The following is a 20,850-nucleotide window of genomic DNA, read 5'->3' as shown; positions in this document are numbered from 1 at the left end:
CTCGAAAGATCACTTGATATGTATTTAATTAGGTGCTCCACAAAATTTGGTTTAGGTTTAATTTCCTTGCCAACATAGGTGCCTGCAGTGACAAGTGTCAAGAGAACAAATAAGGCTTTTGTGTTATCAGTCTTTAGAGTCCGACTTTAACCTGGAAAGTCACCCAGCTGTGGAGAAGAAGATCCTCTTTCAAAGTACAAGAGAGCTCTTTACTCTAAATTTAAAAAGGATCTGGTCGGCATACACCAAAATAGAAGTTAATCACATATTTACACATGGTGTCTTGGAATGAATATACTGTATATGTGTTGTCCACTAACCTTGATCAGTAGAAACGGAGAGTTTTCAAAAGGTCTGACTGGTGCGGGAAGTCTGGTGGTGGAAAAAGTTTTTTGATCCTTTACTCTCCTGCTCAAGATTTATCAGCAAAATATACTTACAGTAAAGTAGCAGAAGTAAAAGTATTCATTCTCCAGAGAAATACATTGTTATATATGACACTAAAAGATCAATACTGATGCATCAATGTAAAAGCAGCATTTTACGGCTAATTTGAACTACTTTATATACAGTTTGGTAGTTTAGTCAAGTGGTTCCCAACCTAGGGGTCGGCTCCCGCCAAAGGATCACAAGATGAATCTGAGGGGTCGTGATTAATGAGGTAGGGAAGGAAAAATTGGTTTATTTGCTGTTTTTTTGTGATTTATTGAATAAGTTGACGTCTTCGGTCCTAAAACAGCTAGAAACCATATCAGAAGGTTAGAAGAGAGACGTCTCTTTGGTAAAACTGCTGAGAAACTGTTGTACACATTTTCTCAAACATGTGACAATGGGCCCCAAACAATCACTCTTTTTGTGTCAGGGGTCACAAGGCAAAAACGTTGGGAACCACAAGCTTATCATATGTTTTTTTTAATGTAAAATCCTAATCTGAAAAATGTAGTGGAGTAGAAGTTTAAAGTAGCATGAAATGGAAATATTCAAGTACCTAAAAATGTGCTTAAGTACAGTACTCAAGTAAATATACGTTGTTATTATCCACCACTGTGCAAGTCACTAACTTATGTGATAAGTGTTTAATCATCTGGGTAATAAGTGATGGATAAAAATGAAAAAAACATTAAAACTGAGCTGAAGTGAAAATATTGGGTTCAGATTTTGCCTCGGGAGCAGACGGGGCTCAGTATAGTTCAGCTTTCTCGATACATAAAATGACAAATACAGAAGCATCATGGTAAAATTACAGCACTGAGATGTGTCAAAATATTACAAATGTTACAAAAATATATATAATTGAACTTCTTTGTGAAACAGTGACAGCCACAGAAGACATTTTTACTCTTCTCCGGCAAAACAGAAATATCACGTAATACACAAAAAGCTTCTGCAAATTGACAGTTGACGAGTCGTTTAGCCAGAAAACATGCACTGCTGACAGGTAAAATACAGAAAACATTCAGCAGAAGTGGGATCTTTCCCAAAATTTTAAAAGCTGCACCTCTGATTTACAAATAACACAACATCCACTTTCAATCATTTAATAAAAGCTTGGATATAAGACCTTTTTTTTCTTTTTCTTTTTTTTTTTTTTTTTTTTTTTTTTTTTACAGCAAGTGTTCAGTTGTTTTGATTGGAAATCCATTTTCTGATCCAACTGCGGTGAGACTGAATAAACTCCAACTCTTACAAGGCAACATTCACCACGGTTTGGATCAGATGTAACAAACAACAGCGCGCTGGTTTTCAGGGCCTTCTACCGACTCACCAAGAATATACTCTTCATCTTCTTTTGCTGTAGTTGCCAGAGACACTTTTACAAATATATAGATATAGACTTTTTTTTATCTCAAATATTTATATAAATAGAAGTTGATTAAAGATCTGGGCTTTATAACAAAGTGCAAAAAAGGAAGGGGGGGAGGGTTTTAAAAAAGAAACTGTTAATACCTCCTTAAAATTTAACAGCAAAGACAATATACAACTGCTCCGAAAATCAACATCCATGTCTTGATTTTAGCTGCAACAGACGGAAACTTCCCATTCCTATACTACAAACAGTAAGTCAGGGGTGGCATTTCCCCAAAAACATCTTAGCACTAAGATCGTCACTTTGCTCTGTAAATGTACACGTGAAAAAAAAAAAAGAAAAAAGTCTTGTCCCCTGAACATAATTCCCACCTTAACCATACATTTTAACCTGTAAACCAACAGTTAACTGTACACTGAGCACATGTGTATGTCCAGTAAAAATAAAGACCAACAAGCCGGTGTTACACCGTATTCTGTGACCCATCAGATAATGTGACCTGAACAGGAGTTTCTGCAGGATTGCCACTGCAAATGTTTTTATAATACTTTGTTGGCATGCTTTATTTGATAGCTGTCAGCAAACATGAAGCCCCTTTGTATTTAAATGGATAAGAGCACAGAATTTGATGGCTGTGGTTCAAATTTTGTGATACGTCAAGATTTATAGGTGAGCTTTTTAGTGCTCTACACACACCTATACGCTACAGTTTAATATGTATAAACAGAATGTTCATATATATTATCTGAATATATTGGCTCACAGGTTTTGGTTAACAACTGAAATGTGTCACACTATTTAAATACAATGTTTATGTATGATAACTACATCTGGTGTGGAAATACAGCTGAAATTCCTGTTTAGGTCACAGAATTTGACGGGTCACAGAATACAGTGTAACACCGGCATCAATAAACTGATCTACAGTAAGAGCTGTTAAGACGATCTCACACACTGATGAATAAAGTGTCATCATGGGAAGCACTTTGAGTACTTGGAAAAGCGTAACACAAATACTACTAAATATGTACAATTCATTCATCGTTAGTGCGTAGATGCTTTTGAGACAAAAAACAAACAAACAAAAACAAATCCTTGAAACTTTTCCCACTGAAGCAGTTGGTAAGTACCAGATGGGAGCATCGCTCACAGCTTTATGCTGCCATCAAGCGAATCAAAATGCTTTCATATACTTTAGCGGGACTTTTTAAGGGTTTATCATTTGGTATTTTTTAACGTATTACGGCAGCCACATCAACCTCCTTAGGTGTTTTTAAAGGTACTACATTCATGAGTCACCACTTGAAGCCAAGGAAATCACCTCACATTTCATGACCAACGCTTTTCAGAGCAATTTCTTGCACCTATGTGATGTCTTCACTTACGTTTAATCACGTGTCCCTTTGGTCATAAAATTTGGGGGCTTTGATAATGAATTTTAACCAAGGGCGAAGGTTTGGTTTTAACTTTGGTAGGGACATTTTTTGTTGGACGGCCAAAATAATTGTGTATGTGTACTTGCACACATGTGCACACACACATACACACATAAAGAGCCTGACTCTGCAAAATGTTTACTGAACATGCATTTACTGACTTGCCTGAAACAGGACTTGTATCATGATTTTTTTCTGATTTTTACATTGTGTTTTATTGATAGACTACTTAACAATAAATCTGAGACTAAAATTGATATTTAAAAATAACATGTAAATGTATAGAAACCTGTAGATAATGTGCTGCTCTGTAACTCTGAGATTCTGTCCTTCTTTCAGTTTGTGGATTTGGTATTGTATTATTTTCATTCAGCCCCTGAACTTATGGCTAAATCTTTCACTGTGACATCAGAGCTTACCTGAGAGGCTGCAGCTCACCTGTCTGTGTGTTTCTGTGCTGCTCAGGCTACTGCTGACAAGATTTTCATAATAAAATGATGTCTGACAGTCACAAACAGATCAGTTGGACAAGCTGTGGCTAATTTAGCTTATAAATAATGTCCATGTCTTAATGAGACATATGCAATAATAACTCTGCTCTTGATTACATTAAATGGTAAATATTTCTCCCACTAATTTCAATGATTAATGTTTGGATTGATTACAGAACCTTCTTATTAACTGAGCTCAGCTGTTGCTGACACTGCGGTTCTTCTTTAAAAAGGACCAGATGTCTTAATTTGCTTTTGGGAGGAATTTTCACCAGCAGTAATAAAGTTGTTTAATTAAACAGCATGTCTGAGCAACATTCACAAATTAGCTAACGACACCTAACCTCGTTTACAATTCTGTGACGTTTGGAACGTTTAAACTATAAATACTAACCGCTTCCCCTACTGCTGCTGCTGCTGTCAGGCTGCTACAAGTCAACAATGTGTACAGCTTGAAGTTGAGGGTTGCCAGATCATCAGGTTGAGTATCCCCCATATCCTGCTCTTTCACTCTTTATCATAATAGTGCCCTTTTTTGCAGAAAATCACACAAACCTGGCAACTCTGCAGAGATCTTACCGTTAACATTATGTGGAGTTAAAGCAGCTCGATTGTTTAAGATAGATAAAAATATTGGTAGGGGCATGTCCCTACCATCCAGACCCAAATCTACACCCAAAAAACAAAACTCATGTTGTCTGTTCAATCAGCACTTTCACCTGATGGTGTATGTATAAATCTATAAATATTTAAAGACATCACAGGCTCACAGGAATGAGTATTCTGCTTTTACATCACAGTGAACTATTGCCATAGAAGAAGAAATGGTACCAAAGAATTTTAAATAACTGCTGAGAACAAGGTCTTATCCATTGTAATGCAACACTGGATTTTAACCGGTGGCTTTCTGAGTCCAGCTGAGAAGTAAGTGAAAGCATTTTGATCCTGGTCTGATTTTACACAACAGAGCAACCAAGCATGAATCAATACACTGGTCTTGGAAGATAAAGGCAGTTTCAAAATATAGCTTTAGTTTCAAACATTGGAAGAAGTATGAAAAAGGCCGGAACCACAGTTAAACAGGAATGTGGGGCCCTTTATATGAAAACACTCACCAGGGCCTGGTGTCACAAAATCTACTTTTTGTCCATTAGCTTGTGACAGATACACAGTGTGCGACGGGGCCTGTACCTATGAGAAATACTGTCCACTGAGTCAGACAAGATCTAAAAATGATTAAGTCTTGACAGTTTTTAGGCTCACAGCATGACCTACTTAGATACCTAAATCATATTTTTACATGGTCACATGTATATTAAATATCTTGATATATTTGGACTGATTGAAAGGGATAAATAAGTTTGGGGTCTTTTCTCATTGGTTGTATCCTGATCAACCACAGAGCTTCTGTGATGAGGGGAACCTCCACGCTCCTGGTGTAAAGATAGAACAATAGTGCATACTGACAATGTGACGTAGGCTATGCAGGGTTAATGGAAGGAAACACTTCAAAATACAAAATAGGCTTTTAGGTTCTTTCTTGACCCAACAATGAAATAATGGTTTGACAAAAAAGAAACCCCCACATAAAACCACCAGTTATCACATGACTGAAATACTTACGTCATGAGTTGACAAATGACAATGTTGTCATCACATGACCTCACATGCCTGCTGTCCCGACTCCATACTAAATACTAGTTCTAAGCAGGTTTTGAGTGTGTAGTGTATTCACACTGGAAAAGTGACTAAACTAAGTAGGCTCAAAAAAGTCAGCAAGCGTACTAAAAAAATGTATTTCTGAGTGTGCTGTGGACGTGACACAATTGTCACAGAACACTAAGCACAGAGGAAATGAAAGAGCTGGTGCAAAAAGATTCAGAGAGGTTTCGGAAACCAAAAGAAAAAGAAAAATCTTTTATCCAAAGTATTAGATCTTTGGTGAAAACACTTTACTTTCTTTTTGTGAAGTAGAAACTGACCGTTTTATTGACATGTTAACACATGCATTGTATCATTTCCTCTTTAAAAACAGTTAAAATAGTAAAGCATGTTGATGTCTTGTATGCCACAGCAAAAAAACTGTATACCGTAATGATTAGTATATAGTATATATAATTAGTATCTTATGGAATCGGGAAACAGCGTGTGAGTGGTGGTTAAAAGCGAGCGAGTGTATGTTGAGGTGGTTTTTTCTCAACATAATTAGCTAGAATTAACTAAACTGAATAAAATATTTCTTTTAGAAGTGCCCACTAGCTGTTTTTATCTGGAATAATCAAAATGATAAACAGTGTGAGTATTAATTTAAAAACACGCTAATGAACAAATTCTTGAAGGTTTTGAGAAACCAGGCCAATCTCATCAACACTATTAAACACAGACCAAGGTAGCAGGGCAAAAACACTCCCTCTTTAGCTCATATTTAGTAAATGGGGACAATTATTAATAAATACAAAAATAATAACAGATATGTACAAATTTTCAACATCATAATACTTTCAACATTTCTTCAAAATGCCATAGAAATTATTTTTTTGCTCAAAAAGTCTCAAACCTTAATGGTCAATTAGAAAAAAAAAAAAAATTTAAGAATGATAAATTATTATACAAAAACACATCCAACACCGTAGTAATAATTCCATTTTGGATGCAAGTCCTGACACACAGACAGGAGTTTGTGTTTCTTGCAACATTTAAACCAGAACGCAGAGAAAAAAAAAAACAAAAACAAAAAAAAAATCTTCAAATAAGAATCGGATTTCTTCCTATATTGAAATAAAATGCATTGAGCGGCGTCGTTGGTAACACAGAAGTTTTTTTTTTTTCTTCCCTTGTGCAGACAGGTCCTTGTGTGTGTGGCACTGCTGGAAACTGCTCTGGAGTCAGCGGAGACGGGAGTAAGGGGAGGCAAGGGCAGTAAGTGCACTTTGAACACAGGCATGCTGGGTACACACAAAGGGATGGATAGGTAAAAGATAAAGTTGTTTGATATAAAAAAAAAGGGGTAGAGAAAAGAGTGAGAGGAACAAAGAGAAAGGAGTAGGTGGAAAGAGAGGGGAAAAAGCTGGATAAAACCCAACCAAAGCTGCTGCTGTCTCTTCCATAACCGAGGAAGAGGAAAAGCTAAAATCGAGAGAAAGACAGAAATAGGGGTAGTCTGAGTCCTACAGTAGTCGTGTCAGTAGGTCCTTCAACCATCTAACTTCCAAAAACAATCAGACTTTTTCCTTGTCAGCTGACCGGAATTAAACTCCAACTGTTAAAAATAAGTCTCCCCAAAATTGTACTGTGGTGGTATGATTAACAATGCCTTGAAAAACTTTGCAAACTTGAGGCAAATTCCCTTTTCAGAGGAGAAGTTTTTGGATTCCACTGTCTTGTTCTGAAAAGACCACGACCGCAACCGTGACACGCAGCAGATTTCCATCAAAACCATCCGTAATCAGGGGTGGAGAGCGTAAGTAACTGCCGGTCCAAAATGTGGCCAAAAGACCCCAGAGCCCCCGATGTCTCAGCAGGAACTGTCTGACCGAACTGTCACTGGGTAAATAGGGGTGACATCGCCGAGATGAAGCAGTCTGATTGGTGCTGTCAGTGGAAGAAGTGGTGAGGTCAAAGGTCACAAACGGTGGTGGCCCGCACAGCTGCCCAACATTCTGTCAGTGATGCAACTTGGCCTGCGGGGAGAGGAACACGGAAACGTTTTGTTTTTTGCTTCCATTCATGATTGCTTTGATGTCTGTGAGATTTTTTTTTTTTTTTAGTAGTTTCAGAAAATATACTTTACTGCTCTTTACCCCTTATACTTATTTCAAGATTTGAACATAAACTGCCTTTTCCCACATTTTATTCAAAAGTAGATTATTATCTAATTATTATTATCTTTTGAATGTTTCTGTAATGATTTATTGTGTATAAATGTAGCAGGGGATGTTTGTAAAATGCACTGTCATTGTAATCTATTGAATGCCTTTTTGCCCTATTAGTAAATTAGACTGTTGTTTGTTCTGCCCATTACAAAATGAAGGAAACTAGTGAAGCTTCCTGCACAGCAAATCACCTGAGAGGAAATGAATGGAGGCATTTTAGATTGTACAGGAGAGATGCCAAAAATCTTGAACAAAGTTAAAGCTGTTTGGCGACTTTATAAAATGCAACAAATCTTAGGGGTCGCCTGTTAGCTTGTCATCCAGGTGAGTTTAAGATTAAGCTATGTGGGTTGCTTTCAAATGAATTAGAACAAATGTGTGACATGTGACTTCATTCAAGCTTTTTGGTTTTTATATTAAAAAATTCATATGATTTTTTTAATAGCAGTGATGGATTAGTTCATGTTCCAGTTAACTTTGCCTTTTTATTTTCTAAATCTCAGTAACAGAATAGTACAAATGGTTTCCTGAGAAAACTGACAAAAACAGAGTGTTATTTTCTTCAGCAGTGCTGTGACTTTAGCATCATTTATGTTATAAGAGAGTAGAGCTGCAACGATGACTCGATTAATCGATTGACAGAAAATGCAGATTTGCTGGTTTCAGCTCCTCACATGTGATAATTTAATGCTTTTTTTGTCATACATGATAGTGAACTGGTATCTTTGGGTTTTCAGCTGTGAGTTGGACAAAACAAGACTTCTGAAGACATCACATTTAACTGTGGGAAATTATAGCAGTGATTTTGACATTTCATCGGCCAAATGATTCATCGAGAAAATAACTGGCAGATTAATCAATAATGACAATAATCAGTTGCAACCCTAACAGAGACTGCTGAGAGTTTACAAGTGTTTGCTCTTGTAGTTTCAGCAATAAACACTCCTACAGACATTTCCTGAGAAAAGTTCATTCTTGACCTTGGAAATAGTAGTTTGATTAAAAAACGTTTACATTTAATAGCTTTTTCTGGCACTTTCAACCACATGTCATGGTCTTCATCAGTGGATGAAGTGTTCAGCTGTCATGGGGATGGTTCAACTATTATCATATGACAAAAGATAGTTCATGTGATAACAGGTGGTCCTATGTAGGGGGATAACATAACCCTTGTCTCTGTTCAAGAACCACCTGTTATCACATTGCCAGAGTTTCATTCTCGTGGTTGAAAGCCTCAAGAAAAGCTAATAAGAAGACCTTGGGTTAGGATTTTGTTGTCAGACTGAAATATCAGTTATCAGGGCAATAGGCTATATACCATAGTTAATGGACCAGTGTGTAGGATTTAGTGGCATCTAGCACTGAGGTTGTACAACCAACTGAATACCCTCACCTTCCCCTTCCAAGCATGTAGGAGAACCTACGGTGGCCGTGAAACTTGCCCTCTCTAGAGTCGGTGTGGTTTGTCCATTCTGGGCTACTGTAGAAACATGGCGGTGCAACATGGCAGGCTACATGGACAAGGACCTGCTCCCTATGTAGATATAAAGGGCTCATTCTAAGCTAACGAAAACACAATGATTCTTATTTTCAGGTGATTATACACTAATTAAAACATACTTAAATAAATATTATATTCCATTTCTGCCAGTAGATCCCCCCTAAATCTTACACACTGATCCTTTAACAGCAGGTGATGGACTTTCAGTTAACTATAAGGCTGGTTTGATGATTTAGAACTGAGCACGCCAATCAGAGTACTGGATAATGAAGAGACACAGCCTGCACCTACCTGTCTCGGGGACTCAGGCGCGGAGGCCAGTATCCCCCCGCTGTCGTTCCCTTTCCCGAAGAGGCTCTTCAGTCCGCCCGGCCTGCTAAGCTTGCTGGCCTTGCCTCTGTAAGAGCTGGGGCTCCTCCTCTTCCTCCCCTCTGCTTTTCCTCCATAAGCCAGGGGTCCGGATGGGGGAGCCAGTGACTGATGGGGGGCGGAGGACAGCTCTCTGTTGGGTGAGTGGGATATACTGGTGGTGCCAAGATCGCGGCTGGAGAGGACAAGAAGTGTGATATATAATACACTCTAGTTGAACCCTCACTGTACAGCGGGATCTATTTGGCCTGGTATAAAATCATCACAACACATTTTATAGTGCTGTGTATTTTAGAAGAAAGCCAAACACCTGTCATCACAGCGTTTGCACTGCAGGCACTCTGTTTACACAATGCTCTACTTTTAATCAATCATGCTCTGATGTGTTTTGCCTACATTCTATGTCATGTGTTGAGCTGAGCTTGTACAGTGCCTTTTGTAGCCCTGGCTACAATCAAAATGTCAATAAAGATAATATGGATTAAATAAGCTTTTTATTTGACACCATTATCTTGAACACATTTAACTGATGCTCTTGGAATAGACTTCTAACAAGTTCATCTTTCAGGATCTTCTCAAAGATACAATAATGATGAAAGATCTGTGGTTGTTCAAATGAATTTTCAGATATTTTCTTAACTTTCCAGACATGAGCTCTGCAGCCCTGGACTCACCTGTTCTGCAAGTTGTGGCTTTGAGATCCATCAGCTCTAGATAACCAGTCCTCGCCCCTACTCCAAAGCCCGCTTCCTCCACGTCCACTTCCCCCACGGCCAAGTCCCTTTTTCCTGGCTGGAGTGGCAGCTGCCCCCCCTGAACCTTGTAATGTCGGATGATAGCTGCTGCCGTTCCTCTTGTGATTATCCACAGGCGGAAACGGGGAGCAAGAAAAAGAAAAGGAGGAGGAGGAAGGGTTTTTTCTCTTCTTAGAGCCCGCTACAGAGTCCTCTATCTCTTTGGATGGTCGGCTGGCTTTATGCGTGCCGTTACGGGCTTTTCCTGGCGTGGAAACCGGGGCGAGGGATTGCTGGGCATCTCGGATACTGAACACCCCAGCCTTGGATGCGGACTGAGGAAAAGTGGCAGTGTAGGAGAAGGTGTTGGAGGGGGAGGTGAGGAGAGGGGAAGTGATGGAGGTGGGAGAGGAAGGGTGTTGTGAAGTGATGGAGGAGGTACCAGAGGAAGGGAGGGAGAGGAGGCTCTCAGCGGCCAACGGCACCTTCCTGGAACAACAAGGAGAGGATATTTTAATTGTTTCCAATTCAAACATTTTTTTTGGTACTTGTATCATTTTCACACATTGATTTTTATGTGAAACAGTTCTATTCCAAGACACAAATGCACATACTCACCTCCACATCTGTGCGTTGAGGTGCTTCTCCACCATGCTCTGGAGCGCCAGCCTCATCCTGTCCCATCGCCTGTCGAACACATAGTGGCCCCGCCCCATGAGCCTGCTGCTGAATACGCAAAACTGGAGGGAGAAAGAAGGGTGAAAGTGAGAGGAATGCAAGATGAGGCATGGCGAAATAAAAAAAACCCCAACCAACTCCAAATCGAGCTTAATATTACTAATCAATGCTTATTTTTAGATTTGAAGAGGAAATATGCTTATCCACCGTGAGTGGGCAGTTCACTCTGATTTTCAGTGGCATAATGGCAATAAATGCAGTATATATAATGAACAGTTTAATTAGACAGGAAATCGAGTCATACATCCTTCCTGTGCTAACTTTTTCGGTCTTAACAGACTCGGAACAAAAACATCTTTTCCATCAGCCAAATGGTTTCAGACAGAAGCTGAAACTGTACGGGGAGGTGTTCAGTTCTGGCTGAAAGAAGTTTGGCAAGAAAGGCTTTTAACTGCAGAAAGCACAGCAATGAAAATTTAAACATAGTTGCCTTAGCTGTTTATATACAAAACAAGTGTCCATCTATTTTAATTATATCGTGAGCACTTGTTTGCCGTTCTTAAAGACAAGGTTTGGCTTATTTGGAGTCTCTGCTGCTTGCCTGGCAACCTCACAGCAACGACAAAGCTTCAGGAAGTTAGTGCTCCTGGCACGAGATACAGTCTGGCACATGATCTCCTATAAAACAACAACTTGTCGTTTTTACACTTCGGTTTTACATGGATTTAAACTATCAATATACTGTGTGTTAGCAACTGAGCTTTAGAGGTGTTTTTTCACTTTGGACAGAGCCAGGCTAGCTGTTTCCCTTTCTTCCAGTCTTCATGCTAAGCTAAGCTCAGCTAACCATCTCCTGGCTGTAGCTTCATCTTTAAAGTTAACATATCAGAGTAGCATCAATCTCCTCATGTAACAAGAAAGGCAAGAAAGCAAATAAGTGCATTCCCCTACATGTTGAACTATTGTGATTCTGAAATCAAACTTACACACAACCTCTTTTTTGCACTGAAAACAATAGAAAAGACCAACAGCTAAGGCTGAACAACAACAAAAGGCTCTATATGGCATATAAAAGCAGACACTGTGGGATACAGCAGAGATTTTATTATATTGGCTCAAACTGGTCTCCCAGGGTTATGAACTGCTAAAATGCCTTCAAGTGCAACGTTAGTCATACTATTTACCCCTAAAGGCTGTGGGTGGTGACTGGAGTAGTGAAAGCCAGGTCTGTCCGTGTCCTCTGCAGTCTCTGTGTCTCCCTCGTCACTGGAAAGCCGACCACCATCTCCCGCCGCCGTCACCCAGATGTGGGGAGATGGCTCTGGGTTTGGGGCTGGGGCTGTGGCAGGCGCTGGTGCTGGAGTCAGAGGACTGGAGGTGGAGGTGGTGGAGCCTGGAACCCTGGAGTGGATGTGTTAAAAAATACATCAGGGTGAACAGAAGAGAGTGAAATCGCAGAGAATAGATGAGACAGACATAAGAACGTGGAGAGAAAGAGAAACCAAAAATAATGAGGAGAAGAAGAGGAAGGGAGAGAATATAAGAAACGTTTGTACAGAAATATGAAGACGCAGAGAAGGAAAGAGAGAGGTGAGCAGATAGAGAAAGTGTGAAAGAGAAAGAAGTGATAGGAGGAAATAGAAATGTGATAGAGACAAGATAAAAGAATGTGAGAGGAAACAAATAAAAAAGATTGAGAGAAAGAAGCAAAAAAAAAATAAAAAGGGCAACAGGAAGAAAGTGTGAGAATCACAGAAAACTTTGTGAACACAAAAGCTTATGTCATATCTGTGCTCACACTGCAATCAATGTTTGCTTAATGTTTGCCACAGAGGCAAAGCCCCAAATAACTCCCTTCTTCAAACAGAGGATCATCTTCCAAATAGGAAGAGGAAATGAGTTTCTCATTCTTTCTCAAGGGCAGACTTGCCATCCTTTTACTATCATGTCTACTTCTGTTTGTCACTCCTTGCACTCTTGTTTACAGCATCCCCTGGTGGGAAAAACATGAACAGACAAAGATTTTAACATGTATCTGTCTGGGTCCAGTTCAGATTTGAAAAGTCTGGAGAATTCATATTTAAGTAAAAGTAAAGAAAAATGACTGCTTAAATTATAAATGCTTAAATTATTGTGTATGAAAAAATGCTAAATTATCCAAAATAAATGTAAATTGTGACGAATTAGAAGTCCTTAGAAGTACAGATTAAACTTTAAATAGTCAACTCACATTAAGAAACTGAATACTTAGAATACAAAATCAGTTAGGAAAACTATCTACTGTAGTAATTTTTTGACTTCTCAAAATAAAAAAAGGCAAAACATCTGATAATTTTGAATTGTGGACTTGAACTGACATGCACAGTTCATACTGTGTGTGTGAGAGCCCTACCTGGGTATGTGCGCATTAGCAAGCCGTAGCTTCAGTGAGGACAGGGGTCGACCGTTGGGGCAGTGAGGCTTGCTGGGACATGTGGTTTCCTGTGATGCGATGCTCTGGCCGCCGCCTTCTTTCCCTCCCTGCACTCCCTCCCTGTCTTTCTCCTTCTCCTTTGCTCCCTCCTTCTCCTTCGCCCTCCCCTTATGTTCGGCCAGGAGGATGTCGAAATGTTTCCTTCGGCCGGGGACGGCTCGGCGGTGGGCTAAGGAGTGAGTCTGCGGCAAGAGACGCGGGGGGAAAAAAAAAGTTAATTGCTATCTCATCCTTGCCTTTTTGTGGGATAATAAGCACTGAGTGTCAAGAGATATTAGGTTATTTCCAGAGAGACTTTGCTAATGAAAGTATTGATCTGTGAAGAATTCAGAGTGTAGCTCAAACATGCTTCAGCAGGGCCGATGGTTGAAGTCTCGGGGGCTTAAATCATGGCTTTGTGGTTTCAGGAAAGTTTCCATAATCACTGCACCATGCTGTTGCCCACGTCACACCAGACTAACGCGGGTAAATATTGCCTGTGCATGGTAAGCTTGTCTACCCTTCCAACTACTTTGGAAGGTAACCAGCTGTCAAACATTTGGTTTTCCAATCGTTTTTTAAAAAATGTCAATCTGAGGCTGCTGAATTGCTGGTTTAAACAGGTTAAAATAGCCTATGGAAAGAGTTTCCTGTACTCATTCAAAGGTCATATTGAGGGTGACGGCCTCTTCAAATGCTTTAAGGGCCTGAGATGTGCATCTTACATCCTGATCATGAACACACATCCTGACTGCTGAATAAGAGTGTCAACAATTGAAACGGGCACTCCACCAATTTTACACAAGAAGTTCAGTTAACTTGTAATGTTGGGGTGAATGAGAGTGCTAACCACTCTGTGAAAACAGTGGTATAATATCTTTGTGACTCTGGAGGGAGCTGAGAAAATAACCCTGATGATGTCACAGTGATGTCACCAGGGTTATCTTGGATAAACAGAAATCCTGAATTACAAACTGGACATGTGGAGTTTTAAAGTATGAGTATATAAGTATTAAATGAGTATTTACCAGGCATGGAGGATCTAATGGAGGACCAGTTGAATTTTTTTTTTTTTTTTTTTTTTTTTTAAATCTGTCTCTTATGTTTCCCCAATTGTATGCAAGTACAATACTAAATCACTAGTTCCCCTTAAAAGCTGAAGCAAAAAAAGGCCAATGCCAGTACTTTGTCTTCATGTCCTGATATGAGAATCTACAGCAGACACTCACACTGACAGCAGGAGAAAGCATGCACAAATGTGAGCTGCTGTTTGCCTGAAGTAATTTCTGCAACATTTTGTAATTTTGCCCATGTTGGCTGCAACTTGTCAAGATACTAAATGATAACAATCTTCCCTAGAAGTTATGAGTTGTAAGAGTATTTCTATGAACAATTACATTTTTACACCCAAAGCAGCACTTTAGAGTAAATGCATGTGCATTCTGTTAAGAGCTATATTTAACAGTTTATAAGAGGTGCCAGGGTAGGAAATTAACCCTTTTTTACTAGGGCTTTTTTTGCCCTCATGAAACATGTTTTGGGAGCATTTTGGATCATTTCCAGGGCAATTTTTGAAAATTATGGGAAATACCTTAGTTCTATGTTGCATAACAGACCAATAGCCGAGTTTATAATGCAAGAACATGAGTTATAATCCCAGTTACAGATTATAACTGTGTGAGTATTTTTACCCATTTAATGCATATTTTATTTAAGTATGAACAATAAACGTGACGTTATGTAACAATGTCACAGTTCAACATCTCAACATTGCTGTCATGTTAGGTACGGCACTCTATGGTTTAAAATAACATGCGCTGTGACAGCTTCAGTAGATTTTTTAGGCACAGGCCAGACAGGGAGAGGGTCAGTGGCTGTCCAGATTTCTAACCTACTTTCATTTCCAACTGATAGTGACTCAGCTGAAAGTGCGACAGGTTTGTGAATTAAAAAATGCTCCATGTTGGCAACGTTACCGTTGGTAGTTGTCGTGGCTGCCTCGCAAAACGCTCCGATGGGAGGAGAGCAGGTATGGAAGCCTAGCTGTCCCAGACATCTGAGTTGCACTTTGAATACAGAGCAAAATCCAGACACGCTTTGCAAAAAGCATTAAGTCTTTGTTTAACTGTTTATTTTACGAGGGCAATTAAAAAAGACCCCGCGATCCCAATCCCAAGGGCAATTTTACATTCTTTTAGGGGCATTTTGCCCCGAGCCCCAGTTAATTTCCGACCTTGAGCTGTGCCGTATTCAAAATGAATCACAAAGCGTCCCTTTCGAATTGTTAAGTATGAAAACAGCTAAATGTGTAGTTAAATGTCTCCAGATTGTAGCTCGATACTTTTTGTCATTTATGTTAGTGGGTGGAAGTCGGTTTACGAAACTAACCTTTAAATCGATTTTGCAGCTGTTCGAAGCAGATGTCACTATGAAGCATATGTTCGACGTAAAATCAAGCAGTGATCGCTCCTGAGAGTTTCATGAATATGCAGGTCACCTGTTGTAAATGTCATTTCTGTATTAGCTCTGCTGCATGTAGAGAATAATATAGATAAAAAGAAAAACCAAGACGTGAAAACTGATAGCCAGGAGAACTAAACCGTAAGATGCTTTTAGGAAACGGGGCCCAGTCCTTGTCTTAAAATTGTGGATCTCATTGGGACGGTATAAATTAAGTTTAAATTCTTTTCATTGTTTTTAATGAATACATGGTAGAGAGTTAAATGATTTTTATCACCATCCACTTCTAAAAAAAAATAAAATAAATAAAAATCAACACATTAGCTTGATACATCCTTAATTGCTTAATAACCAGTTTGAAGTGATTAGTAAAGCTTGCTAGAGGTAAGGACAGTAAAACGGACTATTACTGCTGAAAGATGTTGTGGCCTCATCCAACATCTATAATTACCGCATCAAGGGAAGTGTAGGCCCAGTAATGCTTCAGCACTGCTACCCAGCATTAACTGAAAAATGGGCAGGGCAGAGATATCACAGAGGCAGACAAGAGTCACAGCTGTAGCTGGAGTCCTGCGATAGTGACATCAGTGCACCCTTCAATTATTATTACTAAACAAACAAAGCTGATTTCCTGGTCAAACGATCTTACACAGGAAGCAGGAAGGAGAGTCATGACACAACTAGGAAACTATTATTGTCTCCTCACAAACTACACAAAGGTGGTGAGTTCTGTCTTCTTCTTCTGAGAGTGTGCGTGATCGTGTATTTGCGTGCGTTACCTTGCAGGTGAGAGACCGTGTGCAAGGTCGTTTAGTCTCTGGGTCCTGGACTCCACAGTGCTTGTTTGGATCAAACACCCTCCCTGTAAAACATGGACACACACAAACACACACACACAAGTCTGGTACTGAAAGACTATCATTTGGTAATTTCTTCTTTCCCTGTTTTCAGTATGAAATCACATTTGATGGGAGTGGGAGCCTCACAATGCCACGAGTGCATTAATTTGTCTCCTTTTGAGGCAGCTGTTCATTCACTGACATTTATCTCTTCACATATTCCTTTGTTCTTTCAGTCATTCAGTCGTGGTCTAACGCTAACGCAGTCTAATAGTGCTGTTCTGTGTGACATTATTAGTAATGCTTCCAGTTTCAAATGGATAAATTGTACAGATCTCTCACGCTGTGACAAATCACTCCAGACAGGAGATACTGGCAGCTTGGCAGGAGTCAACAGTGACTGACAGCCCAGGAAACTCTCTCCTGCTTTAAAGAGTCAAATCTGAAGAGAAAATACACTTGAAGATGAAAGATGACCATTAACTTTAAAAGACAGTGGCGGGTGGCAGCCAAAGTAAAAAAGCCTCTTTGTACGGTAAGAATGTTATACGTGAGAAAAATACTCAGGTGTTGGAAGTAGCGGACGAACATTCTTCAAGACTCTGAAAACTTACTTTCTCAATCATTTCTGTATTATGAGTAATGGGAACTGACATGTGCACGATATTTTCTGCCAAAGTTTGGTTATTTCACAAGAGAGATTTGTGAGTTTGTTTTTTTTTTCTCTGCTATCTTCTCACTGGTTTAAAAAGGCGGCGGGGCTCAGTTGGAAGAAGGTGATGTTGAATACTTCCACGGACCAATCAGGATTCAGCAACATTTGAATCAGAATGTGATTACAGCTGGTGGGGGTCGTTTGGTCATTGTAAATCAAATGTGATCAAACCACATTCACACAGTCTTAATGAAGATTTTTTTAAATGTTAAATTCTTGAATATTTAATGTTATAGAGAAAAACTGAAGATTTAAAGCACAGTTTTTCAGGGACTTAAAAGGTTCAGTCACCATTTCACCAATTAAAACATCTTCAAAGTAAGTAAACAGCAAATAAAACAAGCAGATGCTAATTAGTCTGCTGGTTTCTCACAAGTGCTGAAATGATAACCAGTTAAAGAGAAATATACTTTTTTTTTAAAAACCTGGTTCCTATATTCAGTTTTTGATGTGATAACAATTTAAATCACACATTTAATAGCTTGCATGATGGGTGGCAACAACACTGTCAAACAGAGCTTTGTTCATTAAGGCAGCAACAAGAGTGGATAGAACAACAATACAAGAGTAAAATGATGTCTGCTGTGGTAACTATGGTAGATCAAATGTGATCCAGGAACTATGTTCACAAGATTCAGTTTGGCTAATGACCTTTACCTTTCATCTGGATGTTTCTCTTTCAAAAAAACTTGAATACAATATGGTTGCACCAGACCTGTGTTCAAAAATTGTGTGATTGTTCTTGTTGCTTTCCATAATGCACTCATTTATAAAGCTGCATCTACTGTAATACAGCAGTACAAAAATAAGTAGTAAGGTGTAAAAAACATTTAATTTTAGATGCCAAAAATAATAATGATTTTCATTTATGTAGTGCTTGCATTTTCTACATCCTGTGTCAACTGTTGAATGTTGAAAATATCTTGAATCATGGAGACCTTTCAAACCAAACTTTTGTGACTTTTCTATGCTGATACTAATAGCAAAAGCACCACTAAGAAACACAGACAGACCTTCATTGCTCCACGCAAACTAGACGGCCAACAACAACCTCCAGTCAGCAGGTCATCTTAAACAGTGTTACTGTCAGAGGGCTGTAATCTAGTGCTGGCCTTTGCTATAATCCCTGTAATCTTTTTGGGTTTGCAGTATGTGACAGCTTCAATGGATGCAGATGGACAGAAACATGCAAACGTACGACAGCAATGAACATGTGCTTAAACATAAACAAACTCATGTGCTCAATTTCAAGTTCACACGAACGTAAAAAAGGAAGTTGAGAGAGGTAGAAAGATGAGGCGGTTGACTGCAGACTGAAGAAAGACACAGATGAGAAAAGGAAACCGAACAACACAGGAAGCAGAAGTACGAGATGAGTGAATAAATAAGACGATGATGAATAGAGAGAGAAAGCCAGAGTGAAACGGGAGACAGGAGTGTAGGGGGGGGGAGAGAAAATTAGGACAGAGTATGAGTGTGTGAGAGAGAAACAAGGAGGTCGAGGCAGGAGGTGGAGTGTGAGAGGGTGAAGAAATATAGAGACGCAGGAGGTGGGGAAAATCTCTCTTAAAGACAAGCAGCTTTTTGGCAGCGGGAGCTACTGAATTAGAGGGTGTCAATCAGTGGCTTGGAGCGCAGCAAGACTCAGCACAAACAAAGAAAAAGAAGAGAAAAATGAGGAGTGGAATGACAGGAAAGATGGAAGATAGAGATATGATACCAACAACCAGACCCTGAAGCATCTATCACAAATCTTTTTTTTTCACCTCTCTTACTTAAGAGATTAGCATTCGGTTTCCTTGTGCGCCTCAATGTTAATTTAAAAAGGAAAAAACAAACAATTGAGTGTTTGGAAGTTAGAATGAGGAAGAAGGGCTAGAGAAAACAACAGAGTAAGTAAGAGAGAGAGAGAGAATGCTGTTAAAACTATAGGGAGGAGTCTTTGCCTTTCCAAAACACACAGTCTAACCCCACCACTGTCTTGTCTGCAGCCAAACATTCAGCCTGGAAGCTCTCCAAAGGATACTGAGATAAGAAATAGTGAGTGTGTGAGCTTGTGAGAGTGTATGCATGAATAAACATAGGAATTCTTATGTAAAGCTTAAGAGAGTAATTTAAGGAGCGAAGAAAGAAATATTTAACTCTTCAAGCACAGGAATTTCAGTTGGCTAAAAGTTCTACAATCAGTTTTGTGATCTGTAGGTTGATGGAAAGATGAAGATCCCAAACTAACTCCAGGACAGTAAATGGACATCTCTTATGACTGACCTGAGAGTCTTTTGTGCGACCTGGAGGCAGCCTTAGTTCCGTTTTGCTGCTTCTTCTCCGAAGGCGACGACAACGACGACGATGACGACAGCAGAGCTCCAGACCGCTGAGAAGGCGAAGGCGACGGGGAGGGTTTTCGGTCCAGCGGGGAGGGAGAAGGTGTAGATGCCGGCCGTCTGTCCAGCGGAGAGCGTGCCGGACTGGGCCGCCCGTCCAGCGAGGATGGAGACGCGGTGGAGCGCGGTGTGGACGGCCCGCCGGTGCCTCGACCGTTCATTAGCTTTTCGCCGGAACGCTGGGAGGCCGGGGGAGTGAGGGACGGGGGTTTGAGGGAGGAGGCAGAGGGGGAGGAAGAGGAGGAGGAGGAAGTGAGGCGGACGTGTGACGCGGAGTCTGCTCGGCTGAGGCAGGGCATCTTCTCCAGGCTTACGACTGGAAGTGATACGCTGGAGAGATGAAGGAGAGGATTTTCGTGTCATTGTATGTACATAATTGTTCTGGGAGCAGCAAAAGCAGTATGCAGCACACTCCGACAACAACAACAAAAAAAAAGTATGTACCCACCATGTCTTGTTCCGTGCCCCCTTTGGTGGGTAGACAGCAAGTGGCGCCTTGCTGAACCGGGAGTGAGGGTAATCTTTAGGGACCCTGAAGGCCAGTGTGTCCCCAGGACTGGGAGCCACAGCGGGGGCCACTGCGGGCGTCTTGGGCTTCATGGGCACCAGGGGGCTCCTGGAGGGGACGGGGGAGCCGTGGCGCTTCTCTGAAATACAGAAAGAAACAGAGTCACATATCTGAATACGTACTTATGTGTCAGCTCACATACCTGCAAGGCACACACACACACGCATACCAACACTGAAAAACACACACTCAAATAATCAAAACACACCCCTAATATCAAGATCATGCAATGCTAATGGGTACGTTTTGGATCTGGGTACTTTTTTTGGAACTCATTTGCATCTGATTAGCACCTTGTAATGAGTGTAATGCAGTTTGGTATTTACAACTACTTGTTTTTTTGTACTCTGCTTAGGTGCCAGATGGATGTGTTGTAGCGCAAGAGAGAGCAAATCTGTGCCAGAACTTTTTCACAAAAAGCTATTAAGTATTTACAAATCAATTAAGTGTACTTTTCTCTAATTAGCAACTTCCCCGACACCATCTGAGGTGTCCTTGTCTGATAAACTCCACTAATCTGTCCAAGGAGGGTTGAATCGAGGGC

At 40.1% G+C, this 20,850-nt stretch overlaps 1 protein-coding gene across 2 annotated transcripts in view; it reads right to left on the bottom strand.

The window, feature by feature from the left end:
• Positions 1 to 1,057: 1,057 nt before the first annotated feature.
• atxn7l1 (ataxin 7-like 1) overlaps positions 1,058 to 20,850 on the bottom strand; it is a 36,638-nt gene continuing 16,845 nt past the window's right edge. For both annotated transcript variants that reach the window (XM_067582543.1, XM_067582541.1), the window contains 9 exons: positions 20,187 to 20,385; positions 19,623 to 20,068; positions 16,580 to 16,662; positions 13,281 to 13,543; positions 12,073 to 12,289; positions 10,829 to 10,950; positions 10,151 to 10,699; positions 9,399 to 9,651; positions 1,058 to 7,414 (listed from right to left, as the gene is read on the bottom strand). In XM_067582543.1, coding sequence (XP_067438644.1) covers positions 7,397 to 7,414; positions 9,399 to 9,651; positions 10,151 to 10,699; positions 10,829 to 10,950; positions 12,073 to 12,289; positions 13,281 to 13,543; positions 16,580 to 16,662; positions 19,623 to 20,068; positions 20,187 to 20,385 — 2,150 coding nt within the window. In that variant the 3' untranslated portion in view covers positions 1,058 to 7,396. The remainder of the gene's footprint in view (positions 7,415 to 9,398; positions 9,652 to 10,150; positions 10,700 to 10,828; positions 10,951 to 12,072; positions 12,290 to 13,280; positions 13,544 to 16,579; positions 16,663 to 19,622; positions 20,069 to 20,186; positions 20,386 to 20,850) is intronic.

The sequence above is a fragment of the Thunnus thynnus genome, chromosome 23, assembly GCF_963924715.1.
Source record: "Thunnus thynnus chromosome 23, fThuThy2.1, whole genome shotgun sequence".
Taxonomy (NCBI): domain Eukaryota; kingdom Metazoa; phylum Chordata; class Actinopteri; order Scombriformes; family Scombridae; genus Thunnus; species Thunnus thynnus.
The sequence above is the reverse complement of the archived record's forward strand: the minus strand, read 5'-3'. Positions and strand labels throughout refer to the sequence as shown.